This window comes from Paramacrobiotus metropolitanus, unplaced genomic scaffold (assembly GCF_019649055.1).
Source record: "Paramacrobiotus metropolitanus isolate TYO unplaced genomic scaffold, Prichtersi_v1.0 Parri_scaffold0000013, whole genome shotgun sequence".
In the NCBI taxonomy this organism is placed as follows: Eukaryota; Metazoa; Tardigrada; class Eutardigrada; order Parachela; family Macrobiotidae; genus Paramacrobiotus; species Paramacrobiotus metropolitanus.
In genome coordinates, this window is record NW_026570233.1 from 947,200 (window position 1) to 969,252 (window position 22,053).

At 45.3% G+C, this 22,053-nt stretch overlaps 5 protein-coding genes across 9 annotated transcripts; 3 read left to right on the forward strand and 2 right to left on the reverse strand.

Moving 5' to 3' along the window:
* Nucleotides 1-1,024: 1,024 nt before the first annotated feature.
* Nucleotides 1,025-2,018, forward strand: LOC129584245 (calcium-dependent secretion activator-like). The gene is made up of 3 exons (XM_055476361.1): nt 1,025-1,185; nt 1,251-1,481; nt 1,804-2,018. Exons 1-3 carry the CDS (start codon nt 1,069-1,071, stop codon nt 2,002-2,004), a joined length of 549 nt encoding a protein of 182 aa, XP_055332336.1. The 5' UTR covers nt 1,025-1,068; the 3' UTR covers nt 2,005-2,018.
* A 608-nt stretch (nt 2,019-2,626) lies between these two features.
* LOC129584418 (uncharacterized) lies at nt 2,627-4,313 on the reverse strand. Its single transcript, XM_055476579.1, has 3 exons — nt 4,194-4,313; nt 3,852-4,103; nt 2,627-3,036 (listed from the first exon to the last, which is right to left on the reverse strand). Exons 1-3 carry the CDS (start codon nt 4,228-4,230, stop codon nt 2,858-2,860), a joined length of 468 nt encoding a protein of 155 aa, XP_055332554.1. The 5' UTR covers nt 4,231-4,313; the 3' UTR covers nt 2,627-2,857.
* Nucleotides 4,314-4,950: 637 nt separating this feature from the next.
* On the reverse strand, nt 4,951-14,042 carry LOC129584277 (uncharacterized). 3 transcript variants are annotated; one of them, XM_055476403.1, is made up of 5 exons: nt 13,839-14,042; nt 13,052-13,399; nt 6,722-7,366; nt 5,562-6,023; nt 5,275-5,496 (listed from the first exon to the last, which is right to left on the reverse strand). In XM_055476403.1, exons 1-5 carry the CDS (start codon nt 13,861-13,863, stop codon nt 5,408-5,410), a joined length of 1,569 nt encoding a protein of 522 aa, XP_055332378.1. In that variant the 5' UTR covers nt 13,864-14,042; the 3' UTR covers nt 5,275-5,407. The 3 variants fall into 3 exon arrangements, with proteins under 3 accessions (XP_055332377.1, XP_055332379.1, XP_055332378.1); XM_055476402.1 differs by having other exon boundaries at nt 4,951-6,023; XM_055476404.1 differs by lacking the exons at nt 13,052-13,399; nt 13,839-14,042 and adding an exon at nt 7,686-7,748 and having other exon boundaries at nt 4,951-6,023.
* A 781-nt stretch (nt 14,043-14,823) lies between these two features.
* On the forward strand, nt 14,824-17,701 carry LOC129584354 (uncharacterized). Of its 2 annotated transcripts, none has more exons than XM_055476510.1 (4): nt 14,824-14,978; nt 15,038-15,416; nt 15,584-16,279; nt 16,770-17,701. In XM_055476510.1, exons 2-4 carry the CDS (start codon nt 15,074-15,076, stop codon nt 17,594-17,596), a joined length of 1,866 nt encoding a protein of 621 aa, XP_055332485.1. In that variant the 5' UTR covers nt 14,824-14,978; nt 15,038-15,073; the 3' UTR covers nt 17,597-17,701. The 2 variants fall into 2 exon arrangements, with proteins under 2 accessions (XP_055332485.1, XP_055332486.1); XM_055476511.1 differs by having other exon boundaries at nt 15,046-15,416.
* Nucleotides 17,702-19,621: 1,920 nt separating this feature from the next.
* LOC129584390 (uncharacterized) lies at nt 19,622-21,856 on the forward strand. Of its 2 annotated transcripts, XM_055476549.1 has the most exons (8): nt 19,622-19,914; nt 20,009-20,105; nt 20,421-20,442; nt 20,554-20,630; nt 20,750-20,832; nt 20,910-21,023; nt 21,104-21,263; nt 21,322-21,856. In XM_055476549.1, the coding sequence occupies exons 2-8, from the start codon at nt 20,068-20,070 to the stop codon at nt 21,596-21,598; spliced, it is 771 nt and encodes a 256-aa protein (XP_055332524.1). In that variant the 5' UTR covers nt 19,622-19,914; nt 20,009-20,067; the 3' UTR covers nt 21,599-21,856. The 2 variants fall into 2 exon arrangements, with proteins under 2 accessions (XP_055332524.1, XP_055332525.1); XM_055476550.1 differs by lacking the exons at nt 19,622-19,914; nt 20,009-20,105; nt 20,750-20,832 and having other exon boundaries at nt 20,149-20,442.
* Nucleotides 21,857-22,053: the final 197 nt, after the last annotated feature.

The window sequence follows — 22,053 nt, forward strand, 5'->3', positions numbered from 1 at the left end:
TTTCTTGATGACAAATAATGGGCTGAGCTTGAAGGTCAGTATAACGGGTTACGTGGCGCAGTATAATTTCATGTGAAAACAACTGTGATAGCAAGTGCACTGCGCAATATGTAATTTTATATTTAAATGTCGTGCGAAACGTACATAAACACTTGTCGCAGCAGTTCGGGAAAGTTTCGCATCTGTACTACCAAAACCGACTAACAGAAGTGAATAATTGTACATCTGACAGCAGGCATGGCTGCGCTGCCTCCGAGGATATGCTGTGGAAACTGGACGCTCTGCAGACATTCATCTCCGACCTGCACTGGCCGGATGAAGTCTTTGCCAAACATCTCGAGCAACGGCTCAAATTGATGGCCGCTGACATGATTGAATCCTGTGTTAAAAGGTACGTAGTCTGAAGCTTTGCTGCGTACACCGGTAATATTTTTATTCACGGTACACGTGTGGGATTTCTGACGAAACCGTTTAAATATAATAATTGCTCAAGAGAACGCTGGAAGCGTACGAAACGTGGATGCAGCGAGCGCGCAAGTCCACGGATTTCGTCATCCCGCTGGAAGTCTGTGTGATGATCAACGTCGTCCTCGATTTACAAGCGAGGTTAGACTTCCGGCAGTTCTTGTTACCGACAGTCGTGCGGAGTGGTTTTTTATACAACGCATATTTTTGATTTTTGCAGTCGCTCAAGTTATGCGCCGTGGCTGGTGTGGATCGGGTAAGCATGTGTTTTATATTTACACTGAGCATGTAAAGTACGAGTATGTACCAAGTAAAATGGAGCGCTAATCGCAGCAGTAGCTGTAGATAATGCAACACATTTTACATTTGACAGTCTAATGTGCCTCGATTTTAGTTCATTTGCTGAACAGCGTTATACTAAAATATTTTAGTATAACGCTGTTCAGCAAATGAACTAAAATCGATTTATGATGACCTTTATGATTTTTCGTAGCATCAGTATCACACGAAAATCGATGAGTTCATAGAGCGGATCTCCCACGCCATGATCAGCAGTCTGGTTGAGAAGGATGGAAAGCCAGTGCGACAAAAAATTTATTAAAGATGACCGGTGACCATTCTTTGTTCTTCCTTCAGTTCACCGCCATTCTCGACACGGTACTGCAGAAACTATCCCGTTATGATGAAGGAACTTTGTTAGCGTCAATATTCTCCTTCGCGGTGAGCAGAAATTTCATGGGAGTGCAGAAACCGAGAAATTCTTTGACGTTGTTGGTTTTGTGCAGAAACAAACGACGAGTGGAACATCCAGCGGCGATTTGGGCCGCGAATACGTCAACTGTCTGCGCTCGTCCATGGAGCAGATCCGGCAGAAGGTCATCGATGATCTGTTCACCCTGGCGCTCTTCGAGAAGCTGTACACGTCGCAGATGACCATGATCTGCAACTGGCTGACGGAGCGAGTCGATCGCACACTGCATTCCTACCAAGTGAACTGTCTTTCCTTTCTGATCAAGGTCAGTCCCTTCGCTAACCTTGCGTCATTATTTTCCTAGTGTTCGCTGATTTCATTGAACATAATTATGTAATCGGTAATCGGCATGATGAACGTACAGTTTATTATCGCACAAATCACAACTAGCCGTTGTACTACCTTGTGGCCGTAATTTATGTTGTCGCTTGTCAAAGTAAGGAGGTACAAGCACATGTTGCATTTCAAAATAATTCTTTCGTAGCACTCGGCTGACCAAACAGTTTCAAACCACTGCGTCAATATTACAATATTAGTAAGACATTTGCCCTGAATGCATTTATTTATCCCCTGTTGTTGTCCCGCAGAAAACCTTCGCGGAATTCGAACATTCGCGGCAAGGTATCCCCGAGGATGTGCTGAACTTCAAGAACTACCAGACCATCCAGAACCGGATGCGTCTGGAGGAGGCCACGGCGGCCGTGTCGGAGGCCAGCAGTGCCACGCGCAGTCCCCGCACCTCGGCGCTGGGCATGTTCGAGAAGGCCAAGAAGCTGGCGCTGTCGTAAACGACCGGCAATGATGACGTACGGATGATGATGATGATGGTTCCCCTGTGCAATGTGCATGGTCACTTTGGTTGTGTTTCTCTCCTCTTGTTCCTTTCCGCCTATACGGAGCGCTTACTTTTGTACTGAGATATTTTTCGTTGTAATAAATGGATCGTTCGGATGGTGCGAATGACGACAATTGCAGTGTTGGTTAATGCACTGTTTCCTTTCCTTCTGGTGATGATTGAAATGTACCGTTGATGTACAAAGAATTATGGCGAAATAAAAGCAAGATTAATAACAGTATTGCGAGATAATCATAATACTACTAATTTAGACACAATTAATTACAAAATAAATGAATGCAAATAGAAAAACTTAATGCAGATTGCAGATTACTTCATTATGGTACATATTGCCAAGTTGCCAACTGCTGACGTGATAAAATGTCGTGAATTGATATGCCAGCCATCGTACTACGTTCAGCCGTATATCGCAATATGGACTTGGTGCGATTAGTGTTGCATACTTCAAAGAATCGCCATCGCATTGGTTTCTGTTTTGACGAACCATTTTGATGAACTATTGTTTTCTATTTTAATTGCGATTGTCAGTATAAATTTACAGTCAGGATCGCAGCCAGTTGAAGAGCTTTAATTCAGAGCATACAAAAAATGGCGGTAACAGCGGCACGCCAGCAAATTTTCGGTGTACGAACGCTGGTAAAAAAATCTGCGATGACAGAAATTGGATTACTCAACTAACCACCTGGCATACTTATGTATAGTACAGTATAACAGAAGCCCATTCCAAGTTCGTTGAAAAAATGCATCGTCACTCGTCAGAAATCTTGGCAGTTTATTTGCCGAATTTACTTGTTAATAAAGAAGTATTCATGGTGACTCTGGCGGCCGATTTTGGTTCGGCCATTGTCCAGCTGCACACCGAGGCAGTCCCAGCCTTTGGATTTATCCTTGTGGAAGGCACAGCTGCCGACAAATGACCGCTTATCTTTGTTAGCGTTTTTCAGAGCATCCGTAAAGTCAGCGGCTATTCAATGCAAAATGCCGGTTAAAATTATTGCAATTGCCTCATAAAATCTACGAGTACGACGCAATCTGCTGACTGATTTCGAACAAAAATCTAGAGTGACGGCAAGCAAAGGATTTATTGTGTGACAAAAAGCGCCGTGCACTTCCCAGCTCGGTTTTGTATATAAAACTGCACTAATTTGTATTACGTACTGAGAGCATTTTGCCGTTACAGAGTTTACACCCGAGCCTTCGGACCCAGGTAAAATTATTCATAATTGTTGACTCGTTTACATAGAATTTTTATTCTGCCATAAAAATAAGTGGAGCGGGATACCACAGATTTAGTAAAGCGTTTAAGTGAACGTTACGATATACTGCGTAATTATATAATCCAGTAATGATGGTTCTGGCCGGGCGCGGCTTCAGTTTAACGTTAATATCTATAACCGTTTTCCAAAATCTTTTTTTACGGCCATGCTAGCGCTTTATTTAATTCTGATTTAAAGCCTTAACAAATAAATTAGTACTAATAGTAATATCATAATCTTTGAAAGTTTAATATTAATTACATTTTTATGTGCTGCCCATTTCCAAAACAGGAAATGCATAAGTTTTGTATAAGTACCACTGTAAACGCAGAGTACCTACTGGTACTTGTTGGTGTCAATGTGCGTCTGCTGTTAACTTCATGCAATGAAATTAACAACTGTACGGATTTTAAATATTCTGTTTGAGAAAAACAACGTTTTCTTTGCGATGTCCGGTAAGCAGGGTTTCTGAGCGTGCAACGGCTAATCATAAGTACTACGGGTACTGATAGTGGCAACTTACTGGATATGTCGTCCGACAAAACATCCCATTTGGTCATATGTGCATCGTCAGTGCACTTGAACAACACCAGCGGATCCACACTGGCATCGTCAATCTGGTCCTGCGGAATCTCATCATGCGAGCTGCGCTTCTTGACCAAGCCATCTGCATCGCCACTGGCTAATTTGTTGCAGTTCCTCTGGCACGCTTTGTCGCCATTGCTGAAGAAGCGGCACACCGTCGCCTCGTCGTCCGCCGCTACCACCGCAGAAACTGCATAAAGTGCATAAAAATGCCGCTTTCCACTTGATGAAAACAAAAGTACCGGAAAGTTTTAGATATGTGTCTGTTCAAAGAACGTACCTGCGAAAATTATAGCAATGAATCCCAGATGTGGCATGGTGAGACGATAGAATTTAATGTAGGTTACCCAACCAAGGGACTGTGTGTGGTAGATCGCGACTACTGTGGTATGCACCAGTATTGCTCGTGTTTCGACATTGTTTTGCAACGGTGCCCTCGAGCGTTGCTTGCTTTCTCAGCAAATTCTGGTGTGCGTTATTGTCCCCGACCTTCACGTGTCTGTCGTACTATATTCTGCACCATATAAGTGTAGTTAACGAACGCCACAGTGTTCGTTCACCCACCCTACCGTCTACCATTACTTCTCAATTACGCATCTGTACAATAATTAAGAAAACAAATCTCATATCAATCAAAGTTATCAAACGTGTTTCATATAAGTAAAGTGCCCTGTACCGCACTAATGGGATTGCAGCTCGCTGCCTCTGTAGGCAAACATTTCACTCTCATTTTATCGTGCAAACGTTAATTGGTCTCTTGAAACTCGTACGGAGCTTACTAAAGAATAGTTCAGAATCTGAGCGCTGATTATCATTTTTATCTGGTCAGGATTGTATTGTACGTTTGTACGTACGTTTTGTACATAAGATTTTGAAAGAATATACAGTAGATAATAGATAATATACTATACGAATACTTCAATTATACTTGTACCCCCACATAATTAAACGCAAGGCGTTCCGTTTCTTAAAAGTGTACCGTTGTAGTCGTAAATCGAAAAGAACATAATTATTTACATATAGGCAGTAATTTTATTCAGTTTTCCACTACCACAAATGTAGTAACGGTCGAAAAACAGGAACATCAAAACGTTAATAAAGAAAAATATTTCTGTCATTCTGATAAATTTCCTAGGAAAGCATCCGAGTACGTACAAGTTTCCACACAATGCAGAAAATTGATATGTGTAAGGTATTTCAGTGTGTATCCTATGATTTATCAGGAGGCGATTGCAGATGGGACTATGTGAATCACGTGGTAATCTGCGAACCTGTTATAGGAAGACGAAAGAACATCCAGGCTATTCAAGCACATCATCTTCCAGTATACATGGTTTTCGCCGCCGAAACACCATGCTGCGTTTACGCACGCCAGCAAACTCAAATATTATGTTGAAACGGTTGTCTTCTATTTTCCAGTCCCACTGCTTCCAGAAATCCAGGAAATCTACCTCGACCATGACACCCGAACAGCTCGTACAATACAAAACCAGATCAGATTCGATCGCTCCCACGTATCCGTGGATGATGGTGACATGGAGAGCCGGTATGGTATCGGGCATACCGACAGCGAATAGCGAAACCTTCACATTATCTTGAGTTGCGTTCTTGATCATCCGACTGTGAGTCATTACCAGCACAGGCTTACCTTCATCCAGCTGCTCCTTAATGTCAGACCACGTAGCCCCGTCCTTCACGGTATATTCGTATTCGTGCTCAAACGTATTTAACCACGTGACCAAAAGGGGAAACGGAGCTCCCACCGGCTGTAATCCCCGCGTGAACCTCGCTCGTTCCTCTTCGTCCTCCAGGATGGCCAATGCCAATGGATGGATCATCCCTGTTCCGTAGAGACCCTTTAGGCATGTTTTGAGGAATGGAATATACTTTGGATCAAATGGCTTCTGAGGGTCCAGCCCTTTTGGGCACTCATGGATGAGCCGATCCGCATCTTCCAGGCGGAACTTGGGAGCTTGAAAGTGAGCGAGAATTCGCACAGCACAGTTGGCGCTGTTGCTCCATGCCGTATCACCCAGTTCTTTTTCGCTTCGGACATGCACCGGCAGAAGATAGTTGGACCGTAATTTAATGATTGTGTCCTTTTGGCAAACTAAAAACCACTTATATTTAGTTCACTTAGTATGTGTGTTGTGCTTAAGATGTGTTTTTGTACGGCTTTGATAGCCAGCGAAATAGGAGCAACGTACATACTCGTACTTAACAAAACGTGCAAATTCGGGCACAGTAGTTTGCAGTTAAGATTTAAAAATTGAAAAAACAGCCAAGATCTCCCTCCTCCGGGGATTAATAGGTAAGTACTTAATACATAAACCGATGATGTGTCAATAAACAGATGTCTGTGTTAAGTTACATGTGTATACATGTATATATTGTATACAGTGCTATACACATGACGTTGCTCATCAATAACGAACCATACTAGTATAGACAAAGCGAAGCGTTGCAGTAGTAAAGCGGTTGTCTTATCAGAAACGCTATTTTGTGCGTTCCTGCCCTGACTGGCTTCCCACGAGCGACAAACTTAGCATGACTGAAGGTTAGCATGGCTGAAGGCTAAACCTTGGCCATGCTATTTCTAACTGGAACTCTACTTTTCTCGCTTTCATGTACAGTCAATCTAAAGGTCTAGTAACAGAGTCATGCATGATCCGGTGTTTGCTTAACCATGGTAACTGCAATCTGATCTACACTAGTGCCCTTTCATTTCAAACAGATAGACGCTCCTTCGAAGCGCTGCAGAATCAACCTGACCAGGAATGCTGCAGGAGCATCGGTTGTAATACTTACATCCATTGATTTCTCTACTGCATGCGTCCCACTTCATCCAGGGATGCGACAGGAGTTTACTAGCGTCAGGACGATTGTGAGGATCCTCGGCGATGCAACTTTGAATGAAAGATCGGAGCAGTGCAGGTGTATCATTCGGGACCCACGGCCGGCCTCCGTTTTGTAGGAAAGCTTCTAGCTCCCTACCGTTCTGTGCAGGGCCTTGGCTTTGATCTTTTTTTATCTTCAGTTCTTCGCCCTGTGGATTGAGGAAATAAACAACAGCACGGGAAGCCAGAAACAGGACAGTACAGCCAAAACTCCAGATATCGATGCTGGTCGTAAATCCCTTTGTCGATCGACCGGATGCGTCGCCTCGCGCGCTGAGACGCTCCGGTGACCGATACATACATGTCCCCACGAGGGCATCTTTAGTTTTGACGTTCTTATCATCCTTATACAAGGCAACAGAATCATCCAGGTCACCAACTTTTGCTATGACGTCGTTGTTGGCCCCATGAGCAAGAAAGATGTTGTCGGGTTTAATATCACCATGGATGATCCCGTATTTGTGGATATAGTCGATGCCGGCTAGCATGTCCCTGGACAATTGGTGGACCAGCGACCAGGCCGGCACGATGTTGAAAACTTTTGCTAAAGTTCCCACTGTAAACGAATTATGCACATTAAATATACACGTTATAATAATGGGATTTTTAATTTTAACGCACAAGTATAGATCTCTATAACAAGCCTGTCGACAAATTAATATAGGGGGGAAAACCATGTAAGTCGAACCAATTCACGGCACTGCTGCCGTCACCCGGCTGGAGTGTAACGTTACGGCAGTACATATGGTTAAATCAGGCGCGGTACATAAGCACCATGTTTAGCCACAGCGTGAAACTCCAGCCGGCTGACGGCAGTTGTGCAGGGGAATGGTTCGAGTAGACTGCTTTTTCGCCCTATATAGGTTACAGTATACCTATATTACGATAAATTAGTACTTAGTATTACAATGATATGTGTTAGTATATTTATACATTAGTATTTGTACATTTCATTATAATATATAAATACTGTATATTATAAGGAATGAGTTCCATAACATGCTGTTCTTAATAGAAAGCTGTCGTGACGTGATAATAAATGTATATTTATTATCGAACTCGCAGGTCGCTGACTGAATGTCAGCAAAGCACAACAATGACAGGCAACTTCTATGTTGCTATGCAAAAGGTCATGTGTATACACTGCACATATCTGACACCTCCCCCAGTGGGGAGACCCACTCAACTAAAGCCAAAACAAAGCTAGCGCCCGAATTTCGGATCCGCGATTAGTCGATCCGGTTCTTTTCTGTCTCTTCCGCTTCGTCGCACTTCTGGTTCCGGTGGCTTCAGTTGAGAACTGGTATCAGTTATCGCTTCAGGAACGCGTGGCGTTTTCTTAGCATTCTTCACATTCGCTGGCTTCACTGGTTTGGCGCTACCAACATTCGGTAATGTAAGTTCAGGTGCTTTACCAGTAGCGATCTGTCCACCAGCATCCTGCTTTGTGACCGCTTCCGGAAAGGCATCGTTAGGCAGTGCAGCCGTCTGCACTGGCGATGCGACTGGTACTTTCGGTACATCCGGTGTCTTCGGTGCGGCAGGTGCGACAAGTGCAGCTGGCGGATTCGGTAGTGCACGCTCGTCTGGGTGCAGCCAATGCCTCGGTCGCATCTGATTTTCGTGCCTTCGCAGGTCAATTCCGTTGACCAGGACAACCCAGATGCGGGTACCTTCACGTCTGACCAGCTGTCCACGCTGCCAGTCAACTGCGCGATTCGGACGGTAATCACGTACCATTACGTAATCGCCAACTTGGAAATGCTTCTCCTGTGTCCGTTGGTCGAAATTTTGCTGGTAACGCTTCCGGTTACGCTCTATTGTTGTCATCAGCACCGGCACCAGCAAGTCCAGCTGACCACGCAGTTTGCGGCTCAGAAACAGTTCCGCTGGCGACTTGCCAGTTGTGGCCTGTGGCGCGTTGCGGTACCGGAACAGGAATTCCCGCAGAGCTGTGGGCAATGGCTTCCGGTCGGCCATCAGCTTGCTGATTCCGTCCTTAAAAGTTTGAACGTAGCGCTCCGCCTGGCCGTTCGACTGTGGGTGGCCAGGTGGTGTCCGAAGATGTCGGATGCCGTGAACCGTGCAGAAATCGGCAAACTCTTGCGAGGTGAACTGCGTACCGTTATCGGTGACGATTTCGGTGCAGGCTCCGTAACGGCTGAACAGGTTCAGGAGGGCCTCCAGAACGCCGTCGGACGTGGCGTGTTTCATCTGGACCACCTCCGGCCACTTCGACATGGCGTCCACAATCACCAGCAGCATTGTGCCGTGAAATGGATTGGCGAAGTCCATATGGAGCCGCTTCCAAGGTGCATGCGGCACTTCCCACTGCGCCAGCGGGACTTTGGCCGTTTCTTCGCGCGTTCAGTGCGGATTTGGCATTCACTGGACATTCGTTCGATGTCCTTGTCCATGTTAGGCCACCAGCAGTATCCTCGCGCTTCACCCTTCATCTTCCCCGCCCCCATGTGGGCGCCATGAAGGTATTCCAGGATCTGCTGCCGGTGTTTCGATGGCACGACGGTCCGGGATCCCCAGCATACGCAGCCGTTGATGGTGACGAGCTCATGCTCAAGTCGCTTGTAGGGACGCGCTAGGGCATCAACCGTCGACGGCCAGCCGTTCATGACGTATCCATACACGGTGGACAGTTCCGGATCTCTGGCCGTTTCTTCGGCAATCGCTTCCACCGACACCGGAAAACGCGACACGTTGTCGACGTGGACAGCGTTGACCACACTGTCTATCCCCAGGCCGGGCAGGCCATCCAGCTGCGTCGAATGCAGTGGTAGGCGGCTCAGTCCGTCAGCTTGGCCAAACTCCTCGGTGCGGCGGTATTCGATGCTGAACGAATATCCCATCAGCATCAGCGCCCACCGTTGGAGGCGGTTTGCAGTCACCACCGGCACTCCTTTCCGTTGACCAAACACACTGAGCAGCGGTTTGTGGTCAGTGCACAAAGTGAACTCGCGCCCAGCGATATATTGATGGAACTTCCGGCACCCAAACACCAGTGCCAGGGCCTCTTTTCATCTGGCCATAGTTCTTCTCGGCGGCTGTGAGCGTCTTCGAGGCGTGTGCGATTGGCCGTTCCGTTCCGTCCGGGAAACGGTGACAGATCACGGCGCCAACGCCGTATTGCGACGCGTCCGCGGCGAGGACCAGCGGCATCCGCGGGTCGTAATGAACCAGGAACGTCGCGCGGACAATCTGCTCCTTTAAGGACAGGAACTGCGTTTCGCAGTCCTTGACCAGGACCAGGGGACTCCGGCCTTGAGGAGGTTGTGGAACGGCGCACACTTCCCGGACAGGTCGCGAACGAACTTCCCGTAATGGTTGACCAGACCCAGGAACGCTCGGAGTTCGCTGATGTTGGTCGGACGGGCCATGTCGCGGAGTGCCTTGACGCGGTCCTGGGAAATGTGGCGACCACGGTGGTCCACCACGAACCCCAGGTACTCCACGGAGTCCTGAAGGAAGAAGCATTTGCTGCGCTTCAGCGTGAAACCGTGCTCTTCCAGGCGTTGGAGGACTTTCTCCAGGTTTCGGAGGTGCTCCTCTTCCGTCGCCCCGGTGACAATGATGTCGTCGAGGTAAATGGCGACTCCCTCGCATCCCTGGAGGACGCTCTCCATGATCTGCTGGAACACGGAAGGACCGCAGGCGACACCGAAGGGGAGTCGGTTGTACCGAAACAACCCCTTGTGCGTGTTTATTACCACCAGGCTCTTGCTTTCTTCATCTAGCTCCACCTGGGCGTACGCTTCCGCCAGGTCCAACGTACTGAATTGCTTCCCTCCGTTCAGTTTCGCGAACAGCTCATCGGGCGTCGGCAGCGGGTACTGCTGGACGTCGAGAGCGTCGTTGAGTCCCGTGCTAAGGTCGGCACAGGTGCGGATGTCTCCAGCCTGTTTTCTGCGCCGTCACCACTGGAGCTGCCCAGTCGGCCCGTTCCACTGGTGTAAGGATGCCCCTCTCCACCAGGCGATCCAGGTCGCGCTCCAGTGCTTCGCGGAAGGCAAATGGGACTGGTCGAGCTTTCCGGAATACAGGCGTCGCGCCTGGCTTCAAGTGCAGGTGAGCCTTGTAATGTTTGCAGTGGCCCAGTTCGTCACGGAAAACAGCACTGTGCTTCTTCAGCAGCTGTTCCACCTCCAGTGTGCCGGAAACTGTGGACACCATGGTCGACTGCAGGTCCCGCAGATTCAGTCGGCTGAGGTCCAAGGAGCGGATCCAGTCCCTACCCAGCACGTTTCCCCTTGTCGCCACAACCACAATCGGCAGTGCCTTGCGAGTGCGTGCGTGGGTGACTTCCACGGTCGCAGTACCAATAACCTTCAGCGTGTGCCCCGTGAAGCTCCGTAAAGTGTTCGTATACGGTGACAGCTTCGGTGATCCGATTGATCGCCACGTGTCGGCCGTAAAGATGGTCACACTGGATCCGGTGTCCAGTACGGGTGACACGGGCACGCCGTTCAGCTTGAGTGGTACGTGGATGGATCGTCCACCCGTCGTGTCTACCGACAGGACGTCGAATTCCTCCTCCACCAGGAATGTCCGCCGCCCATCTCTCTCGTTGCTGCGCTGCAGGTTGCTTTCCGCTCCGACACACCTTCGCGATGTGCCCTTTTACCGCAGCTTCTGCAGGCAAGATCTTTCGCCCAGCACTGTGACCTCTCGTGCTGCATGGAGCCACATCCATCGCACGCATCTCTCGCGGAGCTGGCTTTCGGTCAGGACGGCTGCTACGGTTCTGTATGCCGCCGCGTCCACGACCGCGTCTCTCTGCTGGTGCCGCCACCGCTCCGGGCATTGTCGACGCGCGCCACATCCGGCGCTGTCTGACCTTCCTGTTGGACTTGCGCAGCTCATATTCTTCACAAATCTCCAGTGCTTTCTCCAACGTGTTGTACGTTTGGGACTGGAGGTGTTGCCGTGTGGTGTCGCTCAAAATTCCGTTGAGGAAAGTAGCGGACATATTCTTTCTAGCACGTCCGCAGGAATCCGCAGGAAATGCCTTTCGGCGCAGCCGGTTCGAAAATTCTAGCAGCGACTCGCCCTGCTCCTGCTGGAGTTTAAAGTAGTTGGCCTCCGTAGCAGCGTTTGTTTTCTTCACAAATGCGTGCTCTAGCTTGTCCACAAGTTGCGAAGTGGTGAAATTGTCGGGATTCGTAGGCAAACACATTGAAAACAGCATTTCCCGGCGTCAATTCCAAGGGAGTCCAGAAGCAGGTACTTCTGATCCTCCGGGTCGGTGACCTTGCGCAGTTTCACAAAATTCTGATATTGGAATTGCCACCATCGCCATGTCATCTTCGCGGGTTCAAACTTGATCAGTTCTGATCCAGCCTTCTCGCTGGACGTCGTGGGGACTGATGGCGAAGCAGGCGATGTCGATGTCGTGAGAGACATTATGAGGTGTGTAGGGAATTAGACCGCGTGAGGTCTTGTGTCCTTCACGCCAGTTTGTCGTGACGTGATAATAAATGTATATTTATTATCGAACTCGCAGGTCGCTGACTGAATGTCAGCAAAGCACAACAATGACAGGCAACTTCTATGTTGCTATGCAAAAGGTCATGTGTATACACTGCACATATCTGCACATATCTGACATCTCTATAACAAGCCTGTCGACAAATTAATATAGGGGGGAAAACCATGTAAGTCGAACCAATTCACGACCCTGCTGCCGTCACCCGGCTGGAGTGTAACGTTACGGCAGTACATATGGTTAAATCAGGCGCGGTACATAAGCACCATGTTTAGCCACAGCGTAAAACTCCAGCCGGCTGACGGCAGTTGTGCAGGGGAATGGTTCGAGTAGACTGCTTTTTCGCCCTATATAGGTTACAGTATACCTATATTACGATAAATTAGTACTTAGTATTATAATGATATGTGTTAGTATATTTATACATTAGTATTTGTACATTTCATTATAATATATAAATACTGTATATTATAAGGAATGAGTTCCATAACATGCTGTTCTTAATAGAAAGCGAAGGACTTAGGGTAAACAAATATGTTGTCATCAATATTTTGCGTGCAACAGCGTAATCAGTATGGGGCTGTGTGCGCCGAGGTATGATGATTGGCGTAACTAATGAATTCGCAAACTTAGTAGCTGTATTTTTATATGCTTAATTTGCCTTGTCGACAGGCGTGTACCAGCGCTAGTAGATGTATGGTATACTTTGTGCGCACAAGCATTTCCTGATAGGTTGCTGCTTACCTTGACACCATTCCATCAAAATGACCAAATCCAATGGACTGGTATACTGCACCGAACACTTCTCTATCTGTACATGGAGATATTTCAACACGTTGTCGTGCTGGAGATTGAGCAACCTAGCCAAGTGCTGCAGTTTTTCTTCGGTTATCGCCTCGTCCTTTCGGGGAATTTCTTTAAGGGCATAACGACTCTTGGAGGGACCAAACACGCCAGCACCGGGACTAATTTCTTCGACAAGATGGACCCATGCGCGCGAAGGAACACACAATTCTTCGACTTTGCGCATCTGCGCCGTACCCTTTGGACCAACATCCAGAGTCCAAAACTGATTGGAGGACGGCGCTACTCCTGCAACCGACAAGACAAAATGAAATTTTGTTTTTATGATTAACTGTTTCTGAAACTGTGATGTCACCGCGATTAATGAAATAAAAAAGTTTTACAAGACAATGTTTCGCCAACATCATTTTCATTGGCACACAATTAAAGCTCAGTATCAATGTATCACCATAATTATCTTCGCCAAAATCATTGCAGAACAACACCGGTAATTGCCCACACTGAATGAAGCGATATTAGTTCAAAATTTTCACCAATGAAAGGGTACTTGTCATGTAAAAACTACGCGTTATAAATGTGAAACTGCAGGCCAGATGGAATTAATTATATATCAATAGTACTCGTAATTCTTTTTTAACTACTGTCTGTAACTGTACGCATCTGAACCTCGCGACAAACAAAATAATAATAACTGGATAAAAGGGCTTAAAAAATTCAAGGTATTTACCGGCGCGAGAAGATCGGTCTTCCATGGTTGATCACCGGTTTGAACGGTTTTTTGCAATATGGGAATAGACAGTCGTTCAGTAAAACTGGACGACTGTGTGTCAACGTATACTGCTACTGCAGAGTAGCAGGAAAAGCAGAAAAGCTATGTAAGCGCAAGTGTGCGGTAAAGTGGAAAGCTTCTAAATAGATTTTAACGACTGATTTCGTGCCAGGGTTTGCAAAAGATCTGCCGAGACCGAGAATTGCCGGGCTCTGAACGACTGCAACAATCTCTGCTGTACGCTTTCATGTCTGTAAACTGCACACCAAATGGCGAAAAGTGTCTCGGTTAGTTATTTGCGGGTACGCTTCAGCCAGTAACAGTAACTGCTACAGTAACTGTTTACGCGAATTACCATTAACTCTGGGAGATTGAACACCTCCGAAAATTATACATCTGCGAGTATCAAACACCCGGGTAGGAGGCTGCAGATGGTACATACTGCGAATATCGAACAGCGGCTTACAATGAGCAATATAAAGATTAAGTACACGTTACGCTTTATTAAGGTTTACACTTTACAGTTTACTGATCAGTCGCAGTTACATTAAACACTTTTGGCGAAGTCATATATGTATGTGCAAATTGCACAAGTTTTACTGCATCTATTTTAAGACCTTTGCAACCTCAGCGCCCATGCCTCCAGACACTGCTGTCATTACCGGCAGTGTAGAATGTCGTTACCGTCTACTCATGCTGTCATTACCGGTAGTGTCTGCTTTTTATAGAAACAGTCCGCCGACAGAGTGCAGATTTTCCCAGGGAAGCTACGGTTGTTATCTTAGTACCAGTCTGCACTCTGCTCTTGATTTGGCTGCGATAAGGTGCGCTTCTACATTATGTGTGCTTATTCTTTATACGAAGTACGCTTTTTATACTGTAGATTGTGCACTCGATTATTGCAACAGTATACCATATAAGACCGTCAGACTGTTGTGGGGATTAATGTTTTACTTACTCTAGAGCTTTTCTCCTTTTACTGGATACTCCTCTTGTTTGAGAACCTTAAATTTTTAATTTTATTTCAGTAACGTTGATAACCTGCGAATTTACCGTTATTCCCGTGCGCTTAAAAAAGTACTGCTTTTCCGGGTTGAGGTCAGTTGGAAAAAAGAGTTGTCATGGCTAGTTTATAAAAACTGTTGTTCTTACCGTAGCTTTTTAGCTAGCTTTGAAGGAGCGAGAGAAGCACAATGAAAGACATTAACGTGGTAGTCGATGGAATTCCGTGTTGTTTCCGCGAAAAACTCTGGATAGACAGAGGTGTTTACCGAGCGGAAGAGCTGCTTAACGGAAAAGTTGGAAAGGTCAAAGATTTCGTTACAAAAAATGTAAAGTACACATTAGATGCCAACGGTGCAGAGGAAAGAAGTCGACAAATAGCAAAGATAAAGGAGTCGTGGAAAAGAATGCGCCGCTTATCGCATCCTCACGTTTTATCTTGCGTTTCGGCGGAGTTGAATTGGGATCAGGATGACCCTCTGATTTTAAAGACAAGCTACTTGATGGGCACGCAGATTATGGAATACAGCCCAGGTAAGCTCGTTTCTGATTTCCTAACAACCAATAAAAGTGCTTTTACAGGCACGGTAGATACAGCCGTATAAGTATAAGCATTTAATTGATTTGATTAGTTTATTAATTTTAATTTATTATGATGTGAAATAATAAATATGTATACATTCCGCGCTGCTTGTTGTTAGAGGGTGATTTGGCTTTTTACATGAAAGCCAGAGGATGCTTGGATGTCTGCGAGGTACAACATTACAGTCACCAGCTACTGCAAGGCATACACTATCTGCATGCCTCGTTTATGGTTCACGGAGATTTAAAGCCGCAAAACATTCTGGTGTTTCCCGAGTCGTCCATGCGGTACGGAGTGTGCTTGAAGATTGCCGATCTGGACTACCATACCGCGCTCAGTAAATCCAAGACGCAAACGGGCCACGATGCCAGTTCCGTTGACCGTAGCCCACAGTACCAATCACCGGAAATGCTCACCCAAACCAAAATTGGACGTGGAACGGATATTTGGAGCTATGGCTGTCTTGTTCTGGTCATGCTGACCGGGAAAGAGTTCCTGTTTATTGGTCCACAGCCTGAGTGTATTTTGGCCCATTTCTCGGATCCGTTTGATCCGGAAATGAAAAAACTTGGTTATTGGGAAATGAACCGGGCCGATGCAGCGAATCGCAAAAAGCCATCGGTCCCCGTTGTTCCGGAAAACTACAAAAGAAATTTTGAATGCCGTAATTTTCTAAAGGCTTGCCTTACGGTGGACCCAGCTCGGCGCGCTCGAACGCAAGCGCTGTTTAAAGAGCCGTGGTTGAGTAAGGAACACTCACTCTGGAACGGCACTGAAAATAGCAGAAGCATTATGGAAGTGCTACTTTGCAGAAGTACGTATTGCTAATCTCGGAATTTGAAGTACTCTGTACAGTATTTATCCTGAACATGGTTTTAGTTTGGCTGGTGTTAATGGAAATACTGCGCCGCAGACAGAACTTTCTTTAGTAACTCAGTAGAACATAAGCATTATATTAATTTAGTTGTTTTTTCCAACATTTTAAAATAAGCAATGTGAATGTGTCTGCGTTTATGTCACCTGGGAAATACCTGCCTAGTTAAAATTCATAGTTATGCCCGTACCAACAAAATACTATAATTTAAATGAAACGCACAGATAAATACTAACTGCGGGAGCAGAGTAAAAGATCTATTAATTACGGTATAACATACCTACGACCTGTAAAAGCTACTCAGTAATATTACAGTATACTAAAGAGCGGGTATTGATTTGTAGCTTTGTACACAACGTATACAAGCCAATGCGTTATCGATTCGTAACTTGTTGTTGTGACCCTAGTAAGTTTTTTTGCTTTTCTGTAGAGAGGAATAAAATCAACGACATCTATTTACATCGCCACGAAAGCTGGTCACCGACCGCAGACGATGTGGACGACGAAGAAGACTTCAGCGAACGGCAGTGGCGGCGCGGCATGGAATGCGGTCGGTTTCTTCTTATGCACTTTTTGCGGCGCGCCGATTATAGTCCTCACGCGTATGACACTGCGGCCGGCAATCTGTCAGCGACGTTGCGTGAATGCCCTTTTCGCAGTGACCAGCTAGACATGTATCGAAACTATCTATCTAGCAGTGCATTCAACGCTGCATTAACCGAATCAGAACAGAAGACCCGGCTGGCAGACTTGAAATTTTGGAGTGATTACACGAAGCTCATGCTGCGAAAATGTTTTCCGGTTTATCTATCATTTGGAACCCTTGCACAATTCCTCAATAATCTGAATCAGTCGGCCGGAAGTAGGCATACGTATGAGGTGCGTTCGTCAGCTGACTGGATATTCGTGCAAAATTTGCTAGACAAAGGTCATCCGGTGATATGCCAACTATCCGATAACGAGATCGATCAAAATGCAACGATCCTAACGCAAGCCGACATCAATCGAACGGCGTCGGTCTGCCCGCGAAAATTAATTGAACTGGACACCGTTGTCGTCACGGGATACAAATCGTATCAGCGAGAAAAAAATTTACGGGAAACCGTTGTGATCCTGACGAAAGCCAATGGGTTAACCATCGACAAGAAACTTGAGGATTTTGAACGATTGTGGAGATGGGAAGCCAGCGATCCATTAATGAGATTGTACCTAAATTCGGAGGACATTCATCCATCGTCCGCTTTATATCAAAATTGATTAATTATCATTTAACCGTTGTCAAAACGTAAGAAATTTGTAATAGTTTAAATTGCTCCCGATTGGATGATTGTTTAGTTTTACTGGAATTACATGAGTAAAGTGGATGCATTGTTTAAATGCAGCTGGCAATTAGGTTACTTAATCTCAACGACAAGGTACAAAGCAAAGTTGGCGCTTGTCACGGTGCGGAAATCTCGGGCCCCCGTTACTATGATTGATTGATTGATTGATTGATTTAATTTCGAGTAGCCAAGCCCGTAAACGGGCACTATCACATATCCTTATCCGTTGAAGAACATCAAATATGCTAAGGCTAGTCAAGTCACCACAACTCGTTAAACACCAGTAATACGTACGCTAGAGAAGCAACACGTCACAGAATTGCTGTATATGCCCGTATAGCCCTAAAACTCCAGAAGAGATCTTTAACAAAAACTAAAAACTGATAGAAATGAAAATTCCAGCAGATTTTGTATATCACGTACGTAACTCCAAGATACGTTGTGGGTACAAATTACTACTGCAATAAAAACGAGAAAGGTGTAGGTTCCTGCATTTTAGTACCAAGATTGGTACAAATCACAAGCTTAGTAAAATGTGCGGTTTTATAATGCTAATTCGGTAACACATGTAAGTTAGTGCCGGAAACAATAAAAATACCATTAGTCCTGCGTGGAAAACGTATTTCGCCGGCGGAACTTGCTGCTCGACAAGCCATGTTTTGACGGACAAATAGACATTGCTCGTGGTGGCAGCTAGGTGCAATCAGTTACGTTGTGTAGAGCATAATTTAGGTAGTCTATAGACTGTTGTACGGCTCTCTTGTTAGTAACATGTCCAAGTCGACTGGGCTTTCTTACACGGAGTACCGTACATCGTTTACAAATGGCCGACTTTATTCAAAAGAAATCAGACTGCATGCTGTAGTAGCTGAGGCTATGTACGCATACCACACTGCTCATTGTGCTAAAGATGGCTCCGCGCCTTTAATATTAATTTTTGTCTTTTAGCGAATGAGCTTGATTGACAGGCGTCAAGTTTGTTCAAAAGCTCGAAAGCTGCTAATGATTCCCATCGATCTTTAGCTCACTGCCGGTATTTTAAATACTCTGTAATGATATAGATATGATTGTACTGTATCTGTACTCCTTTTTAAGACTACCAGGTAATCCATGATAGCAAGTCGCAACATAGCGTCGGATGTTATCAATGTGCAAAAATAAGCTTACGCTTTTCGCTAGTGCTTTATACTGTGCGTTTGCATTACCCTGACATACAAATTAAATTATACAGGTAGTTGAAAAATATCAGAAATTACGATAACTTGTAAAAGATAGCGACATCGAATAATTAGAACCTACTGCCCTCAACCCACCAGGAAGTCGTTGGTTATAACCTGCATATGCGTCTGCAGATAGTAAAGCGGGCTACACGACAGGTCACCTTTAAATAAAATAATAATTTATGCCAAATTTGTATTTTTTGGGTGATCAATAATTAAATATGATCTTTCTCGGCTCCTGTTTGTCTGGCCAGTACCCACATACGTGTGTCTGTCGGAAGGGTACAACTACAACCTGCCTGCTGTTATCATCCAGACAAGCTTTCTGCGGACAATAAACTCGCCAGCCATCTTTGTCCGTCATACGCAAGAAAAAAAACGTCGCTTTGTTGTCTCAACAAAGAAGATGGCCAACGATATTGCAACAACCTGTCAGACATGGCAATTCCGTTTTCCGGATGATTTAGTGCGAATGCTCACCGGTGAGATTGGAGAACATCATGACGCTCAGACCGGGCTCGAAAAAACTCTTTATGCAGGGATCAATAACCGGTAATACCAAACTGTCAATCAGCTTTCATCCTAATCGCAAAACAAAGAGGTATCTACACAAAAAAAACAACGACAAAAGCCAACATCAACCCAGCGGGCATAAATTTTTTTGCGGTTGAAGCTTTTATTAGTAAAACTGTTGTGATGCCGCCGCATTGCCGTGTGCCGCTTCAAATTCTCACGGATGCTTCAACTAGTAAGAAAAGGACGCTTTTGACATGCGAGATCAATGAATATGAAGCCGGCTAATCTCTCGTGAAAAAAACATGGCACGTAGAAAAAGCGTTACGGCAAAGCATTAAACTGTTAAAATCAGTTTCCTGGTATAAGTTCTTTAAGTGTGTTCACATGGATTTTCCCTATTGTAGAATGTCGATTATCAGTGGTCTGTGTTTATTTATGGGACATCTTTTTTATTATACTCCTTCCTCCTGCCTCTGCAACTTATCGGTATCTTGGAAGTTACCAGACATATGCAACCGTAAGATCGCCTAAGTCTGTTTTCTTACCAAATTTAGCTACAATTCAGTTACTGTAAAACTTAAATTACATTCACGCTCTGATTCGCGAAACAGGGGGACACAATCATCTATACACTGCATAATCATGGTGGGTCACGATTTCCCCATCGAAAATGGTTGGTGGAGTGTCTGGATGGGGAAGCTGCAGTCGGTAAAGCAGACTAACTAATTCGTAATAGAAACTAGAGTGTACATACGTATAGCCGTATAGGCGATCCTTATTCATCCGGTGACTGTTTTTTAGGGATACAGTAAGTCAGGACGGGACAGTCAATTTATTAACCTTGCAAAACAAGGACCGCTAAAAAATATAGAATTTGCCCCAATTATCATAAGACGGAACAGAACCAAAACGCTTGCATTGTCACAAAAAAATAAGTGAAGCGACCTGTTCGAATAGACAACTTCTTGCGGATCTGCCTGTCGCATAATTATTTTTTTACTGTAATTCTTATTTTCTTTCCAGAGATCTGATTGATGATTTTGAGGTAAGCATACGGCCAAGTTCCGCTTTAAAGTATAATTAAGAAATTACGCTATAGTCTATTGGCTTTTCATGTTATTTAAATGCAGTATGTTTATCCCTTGTGCGAATGCAGCGGCTACAAGAAGTTTGGTGCAAGTTCATGTTTCCTTACAAGCCGCCCTCGGCAGGAGTGTATCCGTATTATCCTAAGTAAGAAATATGGCTTTTTTATACTAGCACCTTTTTTATATACTAGCACCTTACTTTTTTTTTATACTAGCACCTTTTTATACTCGTACCTTGGTAAACCACGGGTAATAATTTTGCAGCTGCTTCTACCGAAACTACACCACACAGTTTCACTGCTTCAATGCGAACAATTCAACTATGAGCATGAACAGCTTCGTAACCGGTAGAGCTGTGATGCGGCCAATGAATAAATTTCCCACTGTTGAATAAATTTACTTTACATTGCTAACTTATTACTAGGTGTGTGGGATGATGATCTCAATTTTTTTACCTGGCGTATCGGACCCGACGACACCAGCGCCATGAAATGCTGCACGACACCTAAAGGGTACTACATCGATTACGGATCCTGCTGTACGGACTGGTGGCACGTTTATCCATATTGTCTTTTGAACTGTGTTATGAAACGTTGACCTTTTCTGTATGATTAACAGATTATTCTCCAACGCACGACCAATTTGGGGAATTCTACGATTCCAACTTTATGTTCCTGGTTTACTGCAGCCCGGGGAATGTGATGACGGGAATGGCCAAGAAGCTAAACCCTAGTTCACTGGGTTATAACATTGACTGGATTCAGTGTTGTCGCCTGGGGTAGTTATGCCAGAATACTGACTGACCGAAAAATCAGGAAACGGTTTTTACTTTGCAGGTACGGTGTACCGCAAGTTGTATCCCCTCCCGTGACCCAGAGTTATAGCGGACATCCGACGTATTATGCCAAGGAGCAGTACTATCCTTCACAAATACCCAGCGGCTACCAGGCGCAGTATCGCAGTTTATCTGGTTCGAGCGATGCCACCGGTAACCAAACGAGGTTCTCGCAAAAGCGGATGTGGTTTCAGAATAAGCCGGATGTAGAGGATTCTGGTTCATACAAAAATTCGTTTGCACTGGATGGCCCTTATAATTCCGCTGTTAAGCTGTGATTAAATAAGGTGTTTGTTCGTCGCTGCCTTTCGAAACAACTAGCCGCATAAAGCAATCGCAAAGTACCGGCTGTGTTTTTTTTTACTCTGTACTCTGTAGATGCTTACTGAGGTATGGCTTCTGGACCTGTTTCTTGTTATGCTACATGCTGGCGATTATAACGGTTAGGATGTATCATTTGAAAGCTGTTGCTCGCATTACAAACATACTACATACAGTACGAGCATACTGTATGTGTTGCGTGGAAAACTGACATCAAGGCGTGCTGCGTGTGTTGCGTGGTTTGAACTGACATCAAAATGGAGAAAATTCACGGACGTCCGGTGCTTGGAGCAATACTAAGAGCCCGATGTGACAGCGTAATGCGATCTTCCCCTCGAAGGTTTAGAAACTCTCATTCTTTTTGTATGAATTTGGGCGTAAAAAGTGGTTTTTCCCCAGTGCTCGTATTGAA